The sequence below is a fragment of the Neoarius graeffei genome, chromosome 11 (assembly GCF_027579695.1).
Source record: "Neoarius graeffei isolate fNeoGra1 chromosome 11, fNeoGra1.pri, whole genome shotgun sequence".
Lineage (NCBI taxonomy): Eukaryota > Metazoa > Chordata > Actinopteri > Siluriformes > Ariidae > Neoarius > Neoarius graeffei.
In genome coordinates, this window is record NC_083579.1 from 54,527,280 (window position 1) to 54,543,465 (window position 16,186).

Below are 16,186 nucleotides of genomic sequence, written 5' to 3' on the forward strand. Positions count from 1 at the left end.
TTTTTTGTAAAATTGTGTTCATGCCTATTGCATCAACATGGGTTACTTCATTTACTGTAGTTTTGTGTTTGTGTTTTTTTTTTTCAGATGGTCATCCCAGGAGATGTAGTGGAGATGACAGAATTCCAGGAGAAAACCATGAGCAACTCCCGTTATATTCTTGAACTGTCTTTCCCCAATGTGCAAATATCATTACCTAATAAAACCTTCTATGAGAAACTACACAACAGGTACTCAACTCTAAAATACACTTATGTTTTTGTAACTCCTGTTTTATAGCCCTTACAATAACAGTTGTTCAGCTGCCCTGTTTATTAAATCATGGATGCAAACGGTGCGCCTTTTGGCGGATGCCGCCTTTTTCACAGCTGTCTGAGGGACTTGTGTGAATCGTGCAGATCCGATGAGGGTTTTTTTTTTTTTGGGGGGGGCGTTGGAGTGTCTGATTATAATTTCATCAAAGTAAATTCTGTATTAAAATTACTAAATAAGCAAATGCCGTTACAGTCCATGAAACATAGGAAGTATAAGTATGAGAAGAAAACAGTAAATCAGAAAGCTGCGCACGTAAAGCCAATTACGTAACTTACGTAACTTACGTTGGACTGATGGAAATCCTTGCGCGTGCAGTGAAGTGCAGCCAGCAGCAGATAATGGCGCGCAGCCAATTGCCTTTACGTGCGCAGCTTTCTGATTTACTGTTTTCTTCTCATACTTATACTTCCTATGTTTCATGGACTGTAACGGCATTTGCTTATTTAGTAATTTTAATACAGAATTTACTTTGATGAAATTTTAATCAGACACTCCAACGCCCCCCCCCCCCCCCCCCCAAAAAAAAAAAAAAAAAAAACTCATGGGATCTGCACGATTTACACAAGTCCCCCAGACAGCCGTGAAAAAGGCCCGTGAAAAAGGCGGCATCCGCCAAAAGGCGCGCCGTTTGCATCCATGTTAAATTAAATATATTTTTCTCTGCCAGGATTAACAATGACCTGCTGTTATGGGAGCCCACAGCCCCATCACCAGTGGAGACGGTGGAGAACATGCCCTATGGGTGCGGTCTCTCTGTAGCCAGCCAGCTAATCAACACCTACAGCAAAGATAGCTTCAGTCAGTTCAGATCTCTTGACCCAGAGGGTGAGCTCTGCTTCCCTTCTACAGTATTGTACAGTTTCAATCAGAAAAGGGCTTCTTGACCTTCCATCCATCAAATTTGATGCTACTCCATGATGTTTGCAGTCAAAGTTTGTTAATTTTGCTGTTTCTTATGATGATGATTTTTTTTTTTTTTTACATTTCTGCTGTATGTGAGTTCTCAGCCTATGATGCTCTGTGTGCTTGTAGAAGAAGAAAGTGGTTCAGAAGAAGAGACTCTACCATACTACACTCCAGCTGAGCTGGGCTATAGGAGCATGAAGAAGAGGAAGAATAAGATGCAGTCGAAGAACTCGCAGAGCCTGTTCTCCATTTTGCTGTCTGTCAACTACTGTCTTGTAGCATTGCATACAGAGGCTAAGGTACAAGAATTTTGATGAGTAAAATGACTATAATGCATACTTAGGGGCTTCGTTATTAATTACATCTACCTTGTAACTGCACAGATTGCCATTTTGATTAAAGTTGGTTAAGTAGTTCATTCTCTAATGATCTTTCTGTTCACCAGTGTTGAACATGGTAAAATGTTATATTTTATATTAATAAAGGCAGAATATGTATAGTATTGAGACTCAGCCTGCTATTAATTTTGTGCTTTACCAGCAATCGGATAAAAGCGTGCTGAAGAATAAACATGGGGAGTTCTGATGGAGCTGAAGAATGGAGTTGTGTTCAGTGTGACACAGTACGAGGGTTACAAGACCAGCACTACGTCTGTTTCCATACCTCGACAATCTGCCTTTATCATCAAGGTAACCAACTCCAAGACTGCAGACAGATGTCAATTTGCTCTTTTTGCAGATACAGTGAACATTCACTCAGTACGTTTACATGCACGTCCAAATCGAGCTGCTGTCGGTAATCGAGCAAAGGGTCCCCAGCAGGGGTGCCAGAGAATCCAATCCTACATGCACAAGTGAAATCGGGCTGTTGTGCAAGGTGCATTGTGCACCCGAGCCACACGTGGCGCTAACACGCCCCATCGTGTTGGTACACTTCCGGTTGTCGTCATGAAGAAGAGCTATAGTGTTGCCAGATACTGCTGACGTATTCCAGCCCAAAAACATGTTCAAATCTGCTAAAATGCACTTAAAACCCCCAATCTGGCAACACTGGCAGTTCCGTGTTCAAGCTGTTAGGCTTGCTCTAACAGACTGTATGGCTACAAACTGTCCGGCGCAGACCACTGTTTTGTAAGACAAATTATTTTGCACAATAATATTTTTCTAAAGTCCATTTTTTGCTTACAAAAAATTTTTTTTTTTGCTTACAATTTAACTTATGTCTTAATAAACACACAAAAAGTTCAATTGTTTTGCTTTTATTGACATTCCTTCAGATGTTGGACATATATATATATATATATACAAACACACACACACACACACACACACACACAAATACAATGACTTGTTTATGTACACAATTCACAGCTATGCAACAGCTGTACAGATGTATTTGGTGATACAGTAAGTGAGCTAAATTTTAACAGTGCAAACAATGCCACAAAAAGAAAAGATTCATGTCGTTGTCATGATTCGTTGTCATGCCGACCGAGGCTGTTGTGTTTCCCTTGTGGTCTCGTCACTCGTCACTTCCGGAAGGGGCAGTGCTGAAGTAAGTAGCTCGAATACGTAGCTCAATAGGATATACATGCACTAAGTAGCTCGGCAGAAATCGCATAATCTAGGTCGTGTAGCTCGTTCCGAGAAATCAAGTTCGGTTCAATTTCAGCCGAATTAAGGTGTATACATGGCATTTTGAACTTCGATTTCAGTCGAGCAACGGCAGAAATTCGATTCTCTCTATGTGCATGTAAACGCAGTGACTGTTGCAAAAATGTGCACTTACGATCTAGCGAGCCCTTCACCTGTCCAGAGTTACTCAGTGGAGTTTAAGGGCTGACTTGTGATTCCCCATGCTAGGACAAGGGGCGTATATTAAACATTTTGCATATTTGTGTGTGATGTAATTTGTGTAAATGCACTTGTCAGGCACAGTAGAAGGAGATGTCCCTGTGTGGGATGTAAAGTTGCCCTGTAGGATGCGCCCTCACTGGTTGGAGCCTGTGTTGTATGCGTCTGAGTCTGCTGCAGAAAGAGCGTCTGCTTCAGAAGGACTGAGCGTGGAGCCTCAGAGTATGCTATCCCTTGCCCTCAAGATTTCTTCTCAGAGTGCTGAACGCAATGTAAAGGTAAATGTATTTCTGTCTCTGTGCATGTTCTTTAACTCTTTACCCCCTTAATGACAACCCCGTGTATATCCCATAATGACGACATATGACGCCCAGCGTGTATGCCACCATAATGACGACATTTGACGACTCTGAACTTGCCTCTACATACGTATTTTACCCTTTACAGGTATCCCAGGTGAATATTTATGATAAAATGTATGAATTTTGAAAAGATAATTGAACAACGTTATATAAAGCATCTTTGTAAAGTTGCAGTAATCATTTATTGTACACCATTTGACATGAATTCTTCATGTAAAATGTGAAGCTTGGTTTTCATACAGGTATTACTCACCTTTCTAGACACTACCTGTGAGTTGGTGAATGTTGAAACATAACTTTGAGTGATTTTCGTATTCTGTGTCATGCCCTCTTTTCAAAAATGTATGCTATGTCATGATTGTTTCAACATAATGAAGGAGAAACTGATATGAACAGAACCTTGTCTTTAGACTTTTTTTCTTGTAAATATGTTCTAAGGGTGAACAGTATATACATATACAGGGGTGGCTGTAGCAACTGCTTTAAGGGGTAAAGAGTTAATACTGATTAAAGCAGTAGCTCACAGTTGATTTTGTTTTTACTGTGTTTCGCTGGGGGGGTGTAGTAGTACTGGTTTACCTCTGTACGTCCGTGTTTCCGTCCGTCCAAAACACCCTTTCTCTCAGTAACCACAAATCATAGCCACTTGGTACCAAACTTCAACTTGGGCTTCTATTGAGGTTTTTCACCTGACGTCACAGGGTCACGTGACGCCCCGGTGTCCGCCATTTTGAAGGTCAAGCTACATACTAACGCTGCAGACAGAGAGGGAGAACCAGCTTGAAAAAAAAACGTGTTACAGACACTGGATCCAGTGTAAATAGCTGCCGGAGCACGCTCCGGCTTGCTCCCCCTCAAATTAAGCAGCGCGCTCCGGCTTGCTCCCCCTCAAATTAAGCAGCACGCTCCGGCTTGCTCCCCCTCAAATTAAGCAGCGCGCTCCGGCTTGCTCCCGGAGTGCTCTGGCCGAGGTTCCGGAACGCGCTCTGGCTTGCTCCCCCTGAAATTAAGCAGCACGCTCCGGCTTGCTCCTGGAGTGCGCTGCTTAATTTGAGGGGGAGCAAGCCAGAGCGCACTCCGGAACCTCGGCCGGAGCACTCCGGGAGCAAGCCGGAGCGCGCTGCTTAATTTGAGGGGGAGCAAGCCGGAGCGCGCTCCGGCAGCTATTTACACTGGATCCGGTGTAAATAGCTGCCGGATCATAATTACAGTAAACTAGTAAATACAGTAAAGGAAAAACTTGAGACTGAAAGGTTTTAACAGTCATCCAAATGACTGAACGTAAACATTGCTACAGTAACATACTAGCTACTATGTTGTTGACATTAGCTAGTGCTAACAGCTAGCTGCTAGTACACTGCTACAACACAGACACCGACCCTAATAATACAGTTCTTGGTCATTGCCTGGTAACAGCAAATTTATAACGGGCCATGTCTCAACAGACTAAGAAGTTATTTCAATGACATTTAATAACATGTTGTTTATCCTGAGGACCGAAAGTAAATGAAAACGTGAACAAACCTTAGCTGTAATAAGATGGCAACCACCGGCTCCAGGGACGACCCACTGATGTAGGCATGTTACCCAGCCTGACACAAAATATTTGTAGGCATCCAAACTCTTATACGCTTTCAGATCAGTACCTGTGTATGGCGATGGGTTTTTAACGACATACGGTAGGTATACAGATCATGTGGGCCGAAGTCAGGTAAAGACGAGGGCTTCGTGTACTTCGGTACGTCAGTGAACAATCCTGGTGGAAGCAGGTAAACGTCGTTCTCTAAGCCTGCTAACCTCAATTTTTGCAAATACCTCTCCCTCTGCTCGCCCTGTAAATGCCCTACGTCGCTGGATAGTGAAGGTGTTTTCTGCATCTCGCTCCTTTTTCTTTTATGTTTTTCGTTTGTCGCCTTCCTCGCATTCAAACTGATTCGAGCCGTGACGTCCAAAATGGCAGCCTAACGATGCATCACATGACTTGGTCACGTGGGTGAAAAACCTCAATACCATGTATACCGTTTTCAGGTCTATCACACATCGACTTCCTGTTTACTGACTGAATGTATTTACGAAGCATATACGGTGGATTTACAAAATTTTCATAATTTTCTCAGCAACTACAAATCACAACTGCTTGATATTTGGTACTGAGCTTCAGCTCGGGGTTCTATACCATATATACCATTTTCAGGTCTATTGCACATCGACTTCCTGTTTACTGACTGAATGTATTTACGAAGCATATAGGGTGGATTTTGACGCTATTTCAAGAAGCAAAATGCTATTTCAAAATGACAGTTTGCCAGGATGCTATTTGAAATCCCTGGGGAGAGACACTGCTCTTTACTTACTTGTTTTAGGGTTAATTATTTGTTGAAGTCAACATTCATAATAAGGGTCCTGTTCCTTCGATTGCTTGCATTCTGATGTAAGCGAGAGCGGGGGGATACGTAAGTGAGCAGTAGCTCACAGTTGATCATATGTCCTTGGGTCAGTGTGGATTAATATCTAAGATTGTTTTCAGGAGTTTCTGCTTGCTGTTGGAGTGAGAGCGGCCACATTTCAGCATAGAGTTGTGCCCTCTAGTCTGGGTTGGTATGACCAGGTAATGGCTCCATTATACAGATCAATATTTCCAAGTTATTAATTTAATATAGTTCATTGTTAATACAAGACAGATGTTGGTTAGTGGCATAATGACTAAATATTGACTTTTTTTTTTAATCTGTAGATGGTAGACTTTCTGAATGTGACAGATGAACCTGTGCTTGGCTATATGCCTCCATCCTATCTTACAACCCGACACCTACACCTGTGGAGTTGCTCCCTGGATTACAGGTGAAACGTTTTAGTGTGATTGACGGTCATTGTAAAGCTATGTGCTATCTGTATAGATGTAAAAACTTTTGCTGTGTATAAGTGTGAGCATTAGTTAGTATGCTCTGTAAAGCCTAACACGTTCTCTTTGGCTCTCACCAGGCCATTGTATCTGCCTGTGAGATCTCTGCTCACAGTGGAGACCTTTAGCATCTCCAGCAGTGTTTCTTTAGATCACTCCTCCTCCTGTCTCAGGTAGGATAACTGTGTATTCACCATAAGTCCAGATCTTCTCTACTAACCACACCTCGTACCTTTTGATTACTAATGCCTTTATTTGCTCTCATAGAATCATTCTTGATGAAGCAGCACTGTTTCTGTCCGACAAAAGTAACGCTGTATCTGTCAACCTGGCCCGAGGTGAGCACTAGTAGCTCCATATTTCAGCCAAGAGATAGACAGGAAAATAGTCTCCGTTCTGATGTGAGAAGTGATATTTATGCTATCTTTTTATCCAGACTATGTGCAGGTGGTAGACATGGGAACTCTGGAGCTCAGGATCACAGCAGTCAAACCTGGCACAGATGGAGAGAGAGTAAGACACATGTCTTGCATTACAGTAACACTCTTAATGTCACAGTGAACTGTATACTTTTATACTTAAAAAATCAGAGTTAAATAGCATATCACATGGCGTTCATGTACCATATACAACACTGATCGATTGATTCTTTGGTTCAGTTGTCGACAGCATGTCAGTTTTCTGTAGCACGTCAACTGTCCTTTTGCTCGGTTTGTGCCTCCTGTATCACTTTCGCAGCTTGCCTCTAAAAAAAAAATCTTGGCTGTAACTTAAAATACAAGCATGTATGTTTTCACTTCCTGCATTTGGTTCGACTGATAATTTTGGTCCACACCATAGTGGAATTACTGTGTTCTTACTTTCCTAAACAAATTGCAGTGAGAGGGCAAATGCTTCAAGGTTCAATTCAAACAGAATGAACATTGCCTTTGTGAAAGTACCCTTAGCCTTGCTGAACCTAGGTCGGGTGTGTTGGTAGTTGGAAAAGATTAAAATGTGAGCAGACCAAGTTTTTCAAAAATGGGTCTAGAATTACATTAGATCTCTGAAAGTGTTTTTATTATTAATATACCAAACTAGCATGATATGCTGGATTGGTATCGTGTCAGATTGGACACAGATTAGCCAGTCCAATCTGCTGACATATTTTAAGCTGTTAAATGTTGTTGGCTCACACATCATGGATATTGTATGCATTGTACCATCAGACCAAAGCAATATATCCCATCATGCATTGCGGTCGCGCTGAAAGAAATCAAATTAAAAGTCTCAAATTTGATTTAATAAAAGTCAGCAGCAAAGAAGAAAGTATTCAGCCTTGATTTAAAAAACACCTGAAAGCTGCAGGTACTTTGTATTGATTAATGTTGGAAATACGCTCAGTATAATATGGATTTATCACAAAAACACATGCATGTATTTATTATTTTGTAAACCCACCAGCCGACTGATCTGGCACGTTTTAATTGTGCGACAGTAATGACGTAAATACCAGCGCGACGGACTAGTGTCCGAAAGCGTTTTGTTTTTTGTTTTGTTTTTCTCATTTTACCCATGAACTCACTATATAGTCCTCTATATAGTAATTCCCTGTATAGGGAGTTATGACCAAGTGAGCGATTTTGGACACGGGTTGTCTGTTATCACCCAAATGAGGATGGGTTCCCTTTTGAGTCTGGTTCCTCTTGAGGTTTCTTCCTCATGTCGTCTGAGGGAGTTTTTCGTCGCCACCGGCTTGTCCATTGGGAATAGATTAGGGATAAAATTAGCTCATGTTTAAAGTCATTCAAATTCTGTACAGCTCCTTTGTGACAATGTCTATTGTTAAAAGCGCTATACAAATAAACTTGACTTGACACAAATTGCCACTATCTGCCAGTTACTCCTTTTTCATAATTTGCAGACAGGTGGCTCGGTTATAGTGAAGTCGTCAATCTCGAATCAGTGTTGGGTATCAGCTATTGTACAACCCCGATTCCAAAAAAGTTGGGACAAAGTACAAATTGTAAATAAAAACGGAATGCAATGATGTGGAAGTTTCAAAATTCCATATTTTATTCAGAATAGAACATAGATGACATATCAAATGTTTAAACTGAGAAAATGTATCATTTAAAGAGAAAAATTAGGTGATTTTAAATTTCATGACAACACCACATCTCAAAAAAGTTGGGATAAGGCCATGTTTACCACTGTGAGACATCCCCTTTTCTCTTTACAACAGTCTGTAAACGTCTGGGGACTGAGGAGACAAGTTGCTCAAGTTTAGGGATAGGAATGTTAACCCATTCTTGTCTAATGTAGGATTCTAGTTGCTCAACTGTCTTAGGTCTTTTTTGTCGTATCTTCCGTTTTATGATGCACCAAATGTTTTCTATGGGTGAAAGATCTGGACTGCAGGCTGGCCAGTTCAGTACCCGGACCCTTCTTCTACGCAGCCATGATGCTGTAATTGATGCAGTATGTGGTTTGGCATTGTCATGTTGGAAAATGCAAGGTCTTCCCTGAAAGAGACGTCGTCTGGATGGGAGCATATGTTGCTCTAGAACCTGGATATACCTTTCAGCATTGATGGTGTCTTTCCAGATGTGTAAGCTGCCCATGCCACACGCACTAATGCAACCCCATACCATCAGAGATGCAGGCTTCTGAACTGAGCGCTGATAACAACTTGGGTCGTCCTTCATCTCTTTAGTCCGAATGACACGGCGTCCCTGATTTCCATAAAGAACTTCAAATTTTGATTCGTCTGACCACAGAACAGTTTTCCACTTTGCCACAGTCCATTTTAAATGAGCCTTGGCCCAGAGAAGATGTCTGCGCTTCTGGATCGTGTTTAGATACGGCTTCTTCTTTGAACTATAGAGCTTTAGCTGGCAACGGCGGATGGCACGGTGAATTGTGTTCACAGATAATGTTCTCTGGAAATATTCCTGAGCCCATTTTGTGATTTCCAATACAGAAGCATGCCTGTATGTGATGCAGTGCCGTCTAAGGGCCCGAAGATCACGGGCACCCAGTATGGTTTTCCGGCCTTGACCCTTACGCACAGAGATTCTTCCAGATTCTCTGAATCTTTTGATGATATTATGCACTGTAGATGATGATATATTCAAACTCTTTGCAATTTTACACTGTTGAACTCCTTTCTGATATTGCTCCACTATTTGTCGGCGCAGAATTAGGGGGATTGGTGATCCTCTTCCCATCTTTACTTCTGAGAGCCGCTGCCACTCCAAGATGCTCTTTTTATACCCAGTCATGTTAATGACCTATTGCCAATTGACCTAATGAGTTGCAATTTGGTCCTCCAGCTGTTCCTTTTTTGTACCTTTAACTTTTCCAGCCTCTTATTGCCCCTGTCCCAACTTTTTTGAGATGTGTTGCTGTCATGAAATTTCAAATGAGCCAATATTTGGCATGACATTTCAAAATGTCTCACTTTCGACATTTGATATGTTGTGTATGTTCTATTGTGAATACAATATCAGTTTTTGAGATTTGTAAATTATTGCATTCCGTTTTTATTTACAATTTGTACTTTGTCCCAACTTTTTTGGAATCGGGGTTGTACAAAAGCAAAATTAAACCATTAAAATTGGGATATGTGTTTCTAGTTTGAAGAAACTGTTAAGTTGTACACTAGTGTTTCCATACAGACTAACCACTCTCTCTCTGTGACTTAGACAGAACCGAGGTTTGAGTTGCGCTGCTCAAGCGATGTCATTCACATTCGGACCTGCTCGGACTCTTGTGCTGCACTTATGAATCTCATCCAGTACATTGCCAGCTATGGAGACCTGCTGCCTCCATCCAGGCTGGAGAGCAAGGGTGGCAGCACCAAACAAAGATCAAAGGTCAGAAAGCATCTCGTACTATTATCTTTGTCACAGCCTGAGGTCAAATTTGGCTTAATACGGCGACCCAAAACTCTTGTATAAGTGGTTTGCATCACTAAGGTATTGGGACATTCTCACTGTTGTAATCTTTGCCTGACTTTGTTTACTAATGACCAGGGCTGCAGTAAATTAACAGTCCAACTGGTCAATAACAAGCAGAGTGACATTGTGTAAAATAAGCAGTTGTGGGATTCAGTTGCTTTTTCCCCTCTGCAGATGGAGTTATTGAGCAAGCCCCAGTCCCATGGCCCTCTGCTTCCTGACGCTGAGCAGCAGATGCTGCAGGATCTGATGAGTGATGCCATGGAAGAAACTGACTCCTTGCAGAGTCACATCTTGCAGTCCAATGGTCAGTAGCGCTCTCTGATTTACATCAGTACGTAACTGCACCTAAAGTCAGTGGCGTTTCATCGGTGTCCTATACGTATACGGATACATTCTCAAATAGGAGTTGATATTTTAATGTTATTAGGTATCTAATTATAATAGTCTGCGCACTCTCATTTTCAGTCAAATGTCCAATGCATGTATGTTGCACATATGACCAGTCGGTTTTCCTTTCTGTAGGTGTACATGTGAATCAAACAAGTGATCAAGACCCACCACTTTCTGATCTCTTCCTCTTCCCTGATGAGAGTGGCACTATGGGCCAGGATCCTTGCCAAGCCTACCCCGTACTGCATTCACCCCTCATCTCCCCCCCTGGCCCCAGCACACACCATGACTCGGATGACTTCTGCATCCTGGACACTCCAGGCTTAAGAGCAATAGTGAGACAGTCTACTGTGTATCTACTGTACTTAGACGCACGTGCAAAATTAAAGGTCCCCCGTCTAACACATATATACAAGAAAATAACTTTGATGAATGCAGAGGAAACATTTTCTGACCATAGCAAATGCCATTTAATTATTTTTCTTTGATGAACAGATTAAAGCAATTGGTGTGAAATACCAATCTAATACTAATCTTTAAAGGTGTTTTATCCCAAATTTTTTTCTCTCCATTTAGTCATTTGCTAATTCTCTGTCCTATCATGGTGCAGCTACTAACGAGGGAGGGTGATGAGGGAGAGAGTAATCCTATCCCTCCCCACCCAGAAATCAGGGCCAACTTTACTCTCTTGAACTCTTGACAACAGTGGCGATAAGACGAATGGTTTTTTTTTGTTGCACCACTCAAGGCATGTACAGCATAAGAAATTACAGTATATTTGAGTTAATGTGGCTTGTGTTGTATTTCAGGGAAAGGATGAAGAGCCAGTGGTAAAAAAGCTGACCACCGAGCCCATTTTGGTGCTAGACAACCATTTTAGTGAGCCTCTAGAGGGCAGCACTTCTAGCAGGGGCCCACTGAACTTCCCTGTTCCTGAAGTCAGGTACCTGGTTAAAGAGATCTCTATGATCTGGCACCTTTATGGAGGAAAGGACTTTGGCAGCGGACTGCTCTCATCTTCTCCGGCCCGCAGTCGAGGGTAGGGTGTGGGTCTTGCACCATCGCTTCTATTATAATATCATGAAAGTAGCGGTTTTCTCTTTACACACAAGTGCAACACGTGTTATTTGTATGTAGTGGTAACAAAACAATTTAAATGCTAACTTGGCAAGACTAGCTCAAAAAGGATGCTGTGTATGTTTAGGTGTACTCCTCACAGCTCCCCCTCTCAAACACCAGTAAGACAAGCCCGCAGTGGCTCTCGCTCTGGGGGAGGTTGGGGCAGGAATCTAGATGTGTTGATGGAGATCCAGCTCAGCAAGGTCAGTTGGACCAAATTAAACCTGACATGACTTGGACGCAACACTTCGAATCAAGACTTCCTTTCATTACCTCAGTGCTTTATCGTGTTACTGTATAAATAAGTGTAAATTTAACAAAGATCTGCCTTTGATAGAATTAATAAGCTTACTGCTATAAAGTACTTTGCATTTGGTCTCAGGTACGATTCCAACATGAAGTCTACCCACTGATGGGCCCAGAGACAAGTACTCTGACTGAACAGCCAGTATCCAGACAGGTATTCTCAGTGCAGGACCTGGAGATACGAGACAGATTGGCCTCCTCCATGATGAACAAGTTTCTTTATCTGTACTCCAGCAAAGAGATGCCCAGGAAGGCCCACTCCAACATGGTAATTAAAATTGAGAAATTAAGTTATATTAAGATAATTAATATACATGTACATCACTGATATTTTTTCTTGGCCTCAACATACAAGTAAACAGACAATACATTCCATGTACACCATCTCTGGCAGTTTTGCATGGTTCCGTAGACCTTTTTATTTGAAAATTATTGAAGCTGGCGCAAAGAAGTTCTTGAGTCAGTTAAATTTGCACCTTGGGATGGCAGGCCCGGCACCAGGAACAGTTTACTAAGGGGGCAATTAGAAATCGCAAGGGGGCAAATATTTTTCATATAGTGTGTAGTAGTGATGGCGGTCTGACAACATGTTTCAAACAATTAACTGCGCCAACCACAAAACCATGGCCCTGAAGGTTGCTTTAGTACGGGAAAATCATGTGACATATTACCAGGGCAGTTTTATCAACACCCGTGCCCACCTGTTAACCCTCCCCTCCAATTTTCTCACAGACACGCGTTACAACCGGAAAGATGCCAAACATAAAACGACACACACAAACCTACAGGCAAGTCCTTTAAATTTAAAATACATACAAATAGCTCCGCGGCATGAAAACAAAACGTCAATGCAAGTCTAAGGTACTTGGCTCGGCAGCCAAAATCATAATTTAAAAAAATCAACAGACCCCGCGGCTGCACCAGTAATAGCCTTCCTGACTCGCACCGAGTCAACGCTAACCACTTAATCCGCGATCCCAGTTTAGGCGTGTAGGGGACAAAACACTCTGAAGTGATGAATTTTCACCCCCGCTGCATGGGGGGGTGACGTCAACGACACATATTCTTACGCTATTTGCGCACAAAGCAGACCATATATGAACACATACACCAACATAAACGGAGATAAACTTAGCCTACAAAGAAAGAAAATGGATTCACAATATTGTGATTGAATTCGTTTAATTCGGTGGGGGAAAGACTACTCCCGTAAACTGACTGCATATTACAGGATATTGCAGAGACAGTGCACTTGTAAGTGTACATGTAAAACCCCCGCCCGCACGACCCCTCCCCTTGTCCTTATCACAGGTCTGTGTGTGCGCGGCTGTGTCAGCATTTCACACATACACCCACAGTAACAATTAAGAAAACAATTAAGTGATCGGAGTCTCCGTTGAGGGGGCGGGGCTGTAGCCATGAGGGGGCGACGCCCCCCCACGGCGCCGGGCCTGTGGGATGGGTCAGTTGTTATTTTCTGTGCTCATTTGCACATAGACCGTTCATAAATGAATGAACTAAAGAGACTTCCTTTTTTCCCTATTACCTTCATGAAAGTATTAACAAAGGAGGAAAGCAAGAGAAATACCGCGAGTTGGCTGAGTAGTTAGTGTGTCCGCCTCTCAATCAGGAGGTTGCAAATTCTACTCGTGGTCGGGTCATACCAAAGACCATCATAAAAATGGTACCTACTGTCATCTGGCAAGGCACATTGCAGTACAGATGTGACTGGGGAGTCAAACTTGCGGTTACCAGAGGACTAGCCCCCCACTATAACCCTAGCTGTATAGGCAAGAGGCCGAGGGCTATCGAAACAGAGATCGGCGCCATCCAATGCACCCGATTGCATGGTGTGGGAAGGACCTTTTTTTAAAGGAAGAGAGTTTAACTGCACCAAAAGATTACCTTACCATGTGAGACAGTTTCTCACACATGCACAAATGAACATAGCCTATTCCACCTAGGTCTTTTATGACCTGTATTTCTAAACATATTTCCAGAAACTACAGTACTAGTATGAAACACTGTGTGCAAGCAATAGTTTTGCTTTTGCATTTAATATATCATGGATGCAAACGGCGCGCCTTTTGGCGGATGCCGCCTTTTTTCACGGCTGTCTGGGGGACTTGTGTGAATCGTGCAGATCTGATGAGTTGTTTTTTTTTGGGGGGGGGGGGGGGGGGGGGCGTTGGTGTGTCTGATTATAATTTCATCAAAGTAAATTCTGTATTAAAATTACTAAATAAGCAAATGCCGTTACAGTCCATGAAACATAGGAAGTATAAGTATGAGAAGAAAACGGTAAATCAGAAAGCTGCGCACGTAAAGCCGATTGGCTGCGTGCCATTATCTGCTGCTGGCTGCACTTCACTGCCGCGCAAGGATTTCCATCAGTCCAACGTAAGTTACGTAATTGGCTTTACGTGCACAGCTTTTTGATTTACTGTTTTCTTATACTTATACGTCCTATGTTTCATGGACTGTAACGGCATTTGCTTATTTAGTAATTTTAATACAGAATTTACTTTGATGAAATTATAATCAGACACTCCAACCCCCCCCCCCCCAAAAAAAAAAACTCATCGGATCTGCACGATTCACACAAGTCCCCCAGACAGCCGTGAAAAAGGCGGCATCCGCCAAAAGGTGCGCCGTTTGCGTCCATGATATATATGGTTTTCATGAGTGTGTTGTGTTGCAGCTAACAGTCAGAGTGTTGCACATGCGTCCTGAAGCAGGTCCGGCTCCACAAGAGTGCTGCCTACGTGTTTCCCTTATGCCACTTCGTCTCAACATTGACCAGGTTCAGATTCATAAAAACTCTAAGCTTCTGACAGTTTCTGAAACCTGTTACTGTTGCCTGTTACACAAGCACATATAAACCATTAGTTTGTTTTGTGCACTAACAGCAGATGTTTTTTTTTTTAATTGCAGGATGCGCTGTTCTTTCTGAAGGATTTCTTTACTAGTTTGGCGACAGAGGTAGAGCTCTTCTCCCCACCAGAACAGGAGGGTAAGCCTCAATATGCATAATATGAAACGCTAGGTTTTGTGCTATTTACTCTAGTGATGTTCTGCATATAGAATTTTTTTTTTTCCCCTCTGTAGCATTGTGTGTATCCATGAAAAAGCCTTCTGGCCCAGAGGTAACATGCACATTTGCTAAATCCAGTGGTGGAGCAGGTCAGGGCTCTGCACCAATCATCTCTCTGCCTACTCAAACTCGTGCCAGTCAGAATGGTGTCAGAACCTCAAACTACGAGGATGAGTCTCCCTCCACATCTTATACTGACCAGCCTATTTTCTTTAGGTGCGTGTGTGTGTGTATGTCTCTACTGGTGATTATTCTCAAAGAGTGCCTGTTTTACTTGGTGCTCAGTTTATAACCCAGAGCTAATTGATAATCTGTTTGTTCGTTTTTGCTTTTCTCTTTCAGAGAGTTCAGGTTCACTTCTGAGGTGCCAATCCGACTAGATTATCATGGGAAACACATGGCCATGGAGCAGGTGTGCTTTCTATGACAACCACTTGTATCATTCTATTACGAAAGTTGAGACACTTCAGGGCTATATGATTTTACATATATAGAACATACAGTATATTTTAGGCTCTTTTCAGACATTGTATGTATAGATGGTTGATATTAAAGGTGCTTAATTAGGTTGTGATCTAGTAACTGCATCAGCCTTCGTATAGAGTTTACACCATTTTCATGCACATCAGTGATGCCACTCCCATCAGGATAGAAATATTTAATCAAAGAATAAATAACTTTGGGGCGGCACGGTGGTATAGTGGTTAGCGCTGTCGCCTCACAGCAAGAAGGTCCAGGTTCGAGCCCCGTGGCCGGCGAGGGCCTTTCTGTGTGGAGTTTGCATGTTCTCCCCGTGTCCGCGTGGGTTTCCTCCGGGTGCTCCGGTTTCCCCCACAGTCCAAAGACATGCAGGTTAGGTTAACTGGTGACTCTAAATTGACCGTAGGTGTGAATGTGAGTGTGAATGGTTGTCTGTGTGTCAGCCCTGTGATGACCTGGCGACTTGTCCAGGGTGTACCCCGCCCTTCGCCCGTAGTCAGCTGGGATAGGCTCCA

At 42.5% G+C, this 16,186-nt stretch overlaps 1 protein-coding gene across 1 annotated transcript in view; it reads left to right on the top strand.

Moving 5' to 3' along the window:
* The window catches only part of atg2b (autophagy related 2B), a 39,280-nt gene that overhangs the window by 18,433 nt on the left and 4,661 nt on the right, over nucleotides 1-16,186 (top strand). The window contains 22 exon segments of the mRNA XM_060934237.1: nucleotides 88-230; nucleotides 983-1,140; nucleotides 1,348-1,520; nucleotides 1,762-1,801; nucleotides 1,804-1,854; nucleotides 1,857-1,910; nucleotides 3,153-3,352; nucleotides 5,964-6,044; nucleotides 6,171-6,277; nucleotides 6,419-6,511; nucleotides 6,606-6,676; nucleotides 6,775-6,851; nucleotides 10,025-10,195; nucleotides 10,454-10,586; nucleotides 10,805-11,007; nucleotides 11,482-11,711; nucleotides 11,877-11,994; nucleotides 12,174-12,365; nucleotides 14,799-14,900; nucleotides 15,032-15,110; nucleotides 15,206-15,407; nucleotides 15,534-15,603. Of these exon segments, the coding sequence (XP_060790220.1) occupies nucleotides 88-230; nucleotides 983-1,140; nucleotides 1,348-1,520; nucleotides 1,762-1,801; nucleotides 1,804-1,854; nucleotides 1,857-1,910; nucleotides 3,153-3,352; nucleotides 5,964-6,044; nucleotides 6,171-6,277; nucleotides 6,419-6,511; nucleotides 6,606-6,676; nucleotides 6,775-6,851; nucleotides 10,025-10,195; nucleotides 10,454-10,586; nucleotides 10,805-11,007; nucleotides 11,482-11,711; nucleotides 11,877-11,994; nucleotides 12,174-12,365; nucleotides 14,799-14,900; nucleotides 15,032-15,110; nucleotides 15,206-15,407; nucleotides 15,534-15,603 (2,748 nt within the window).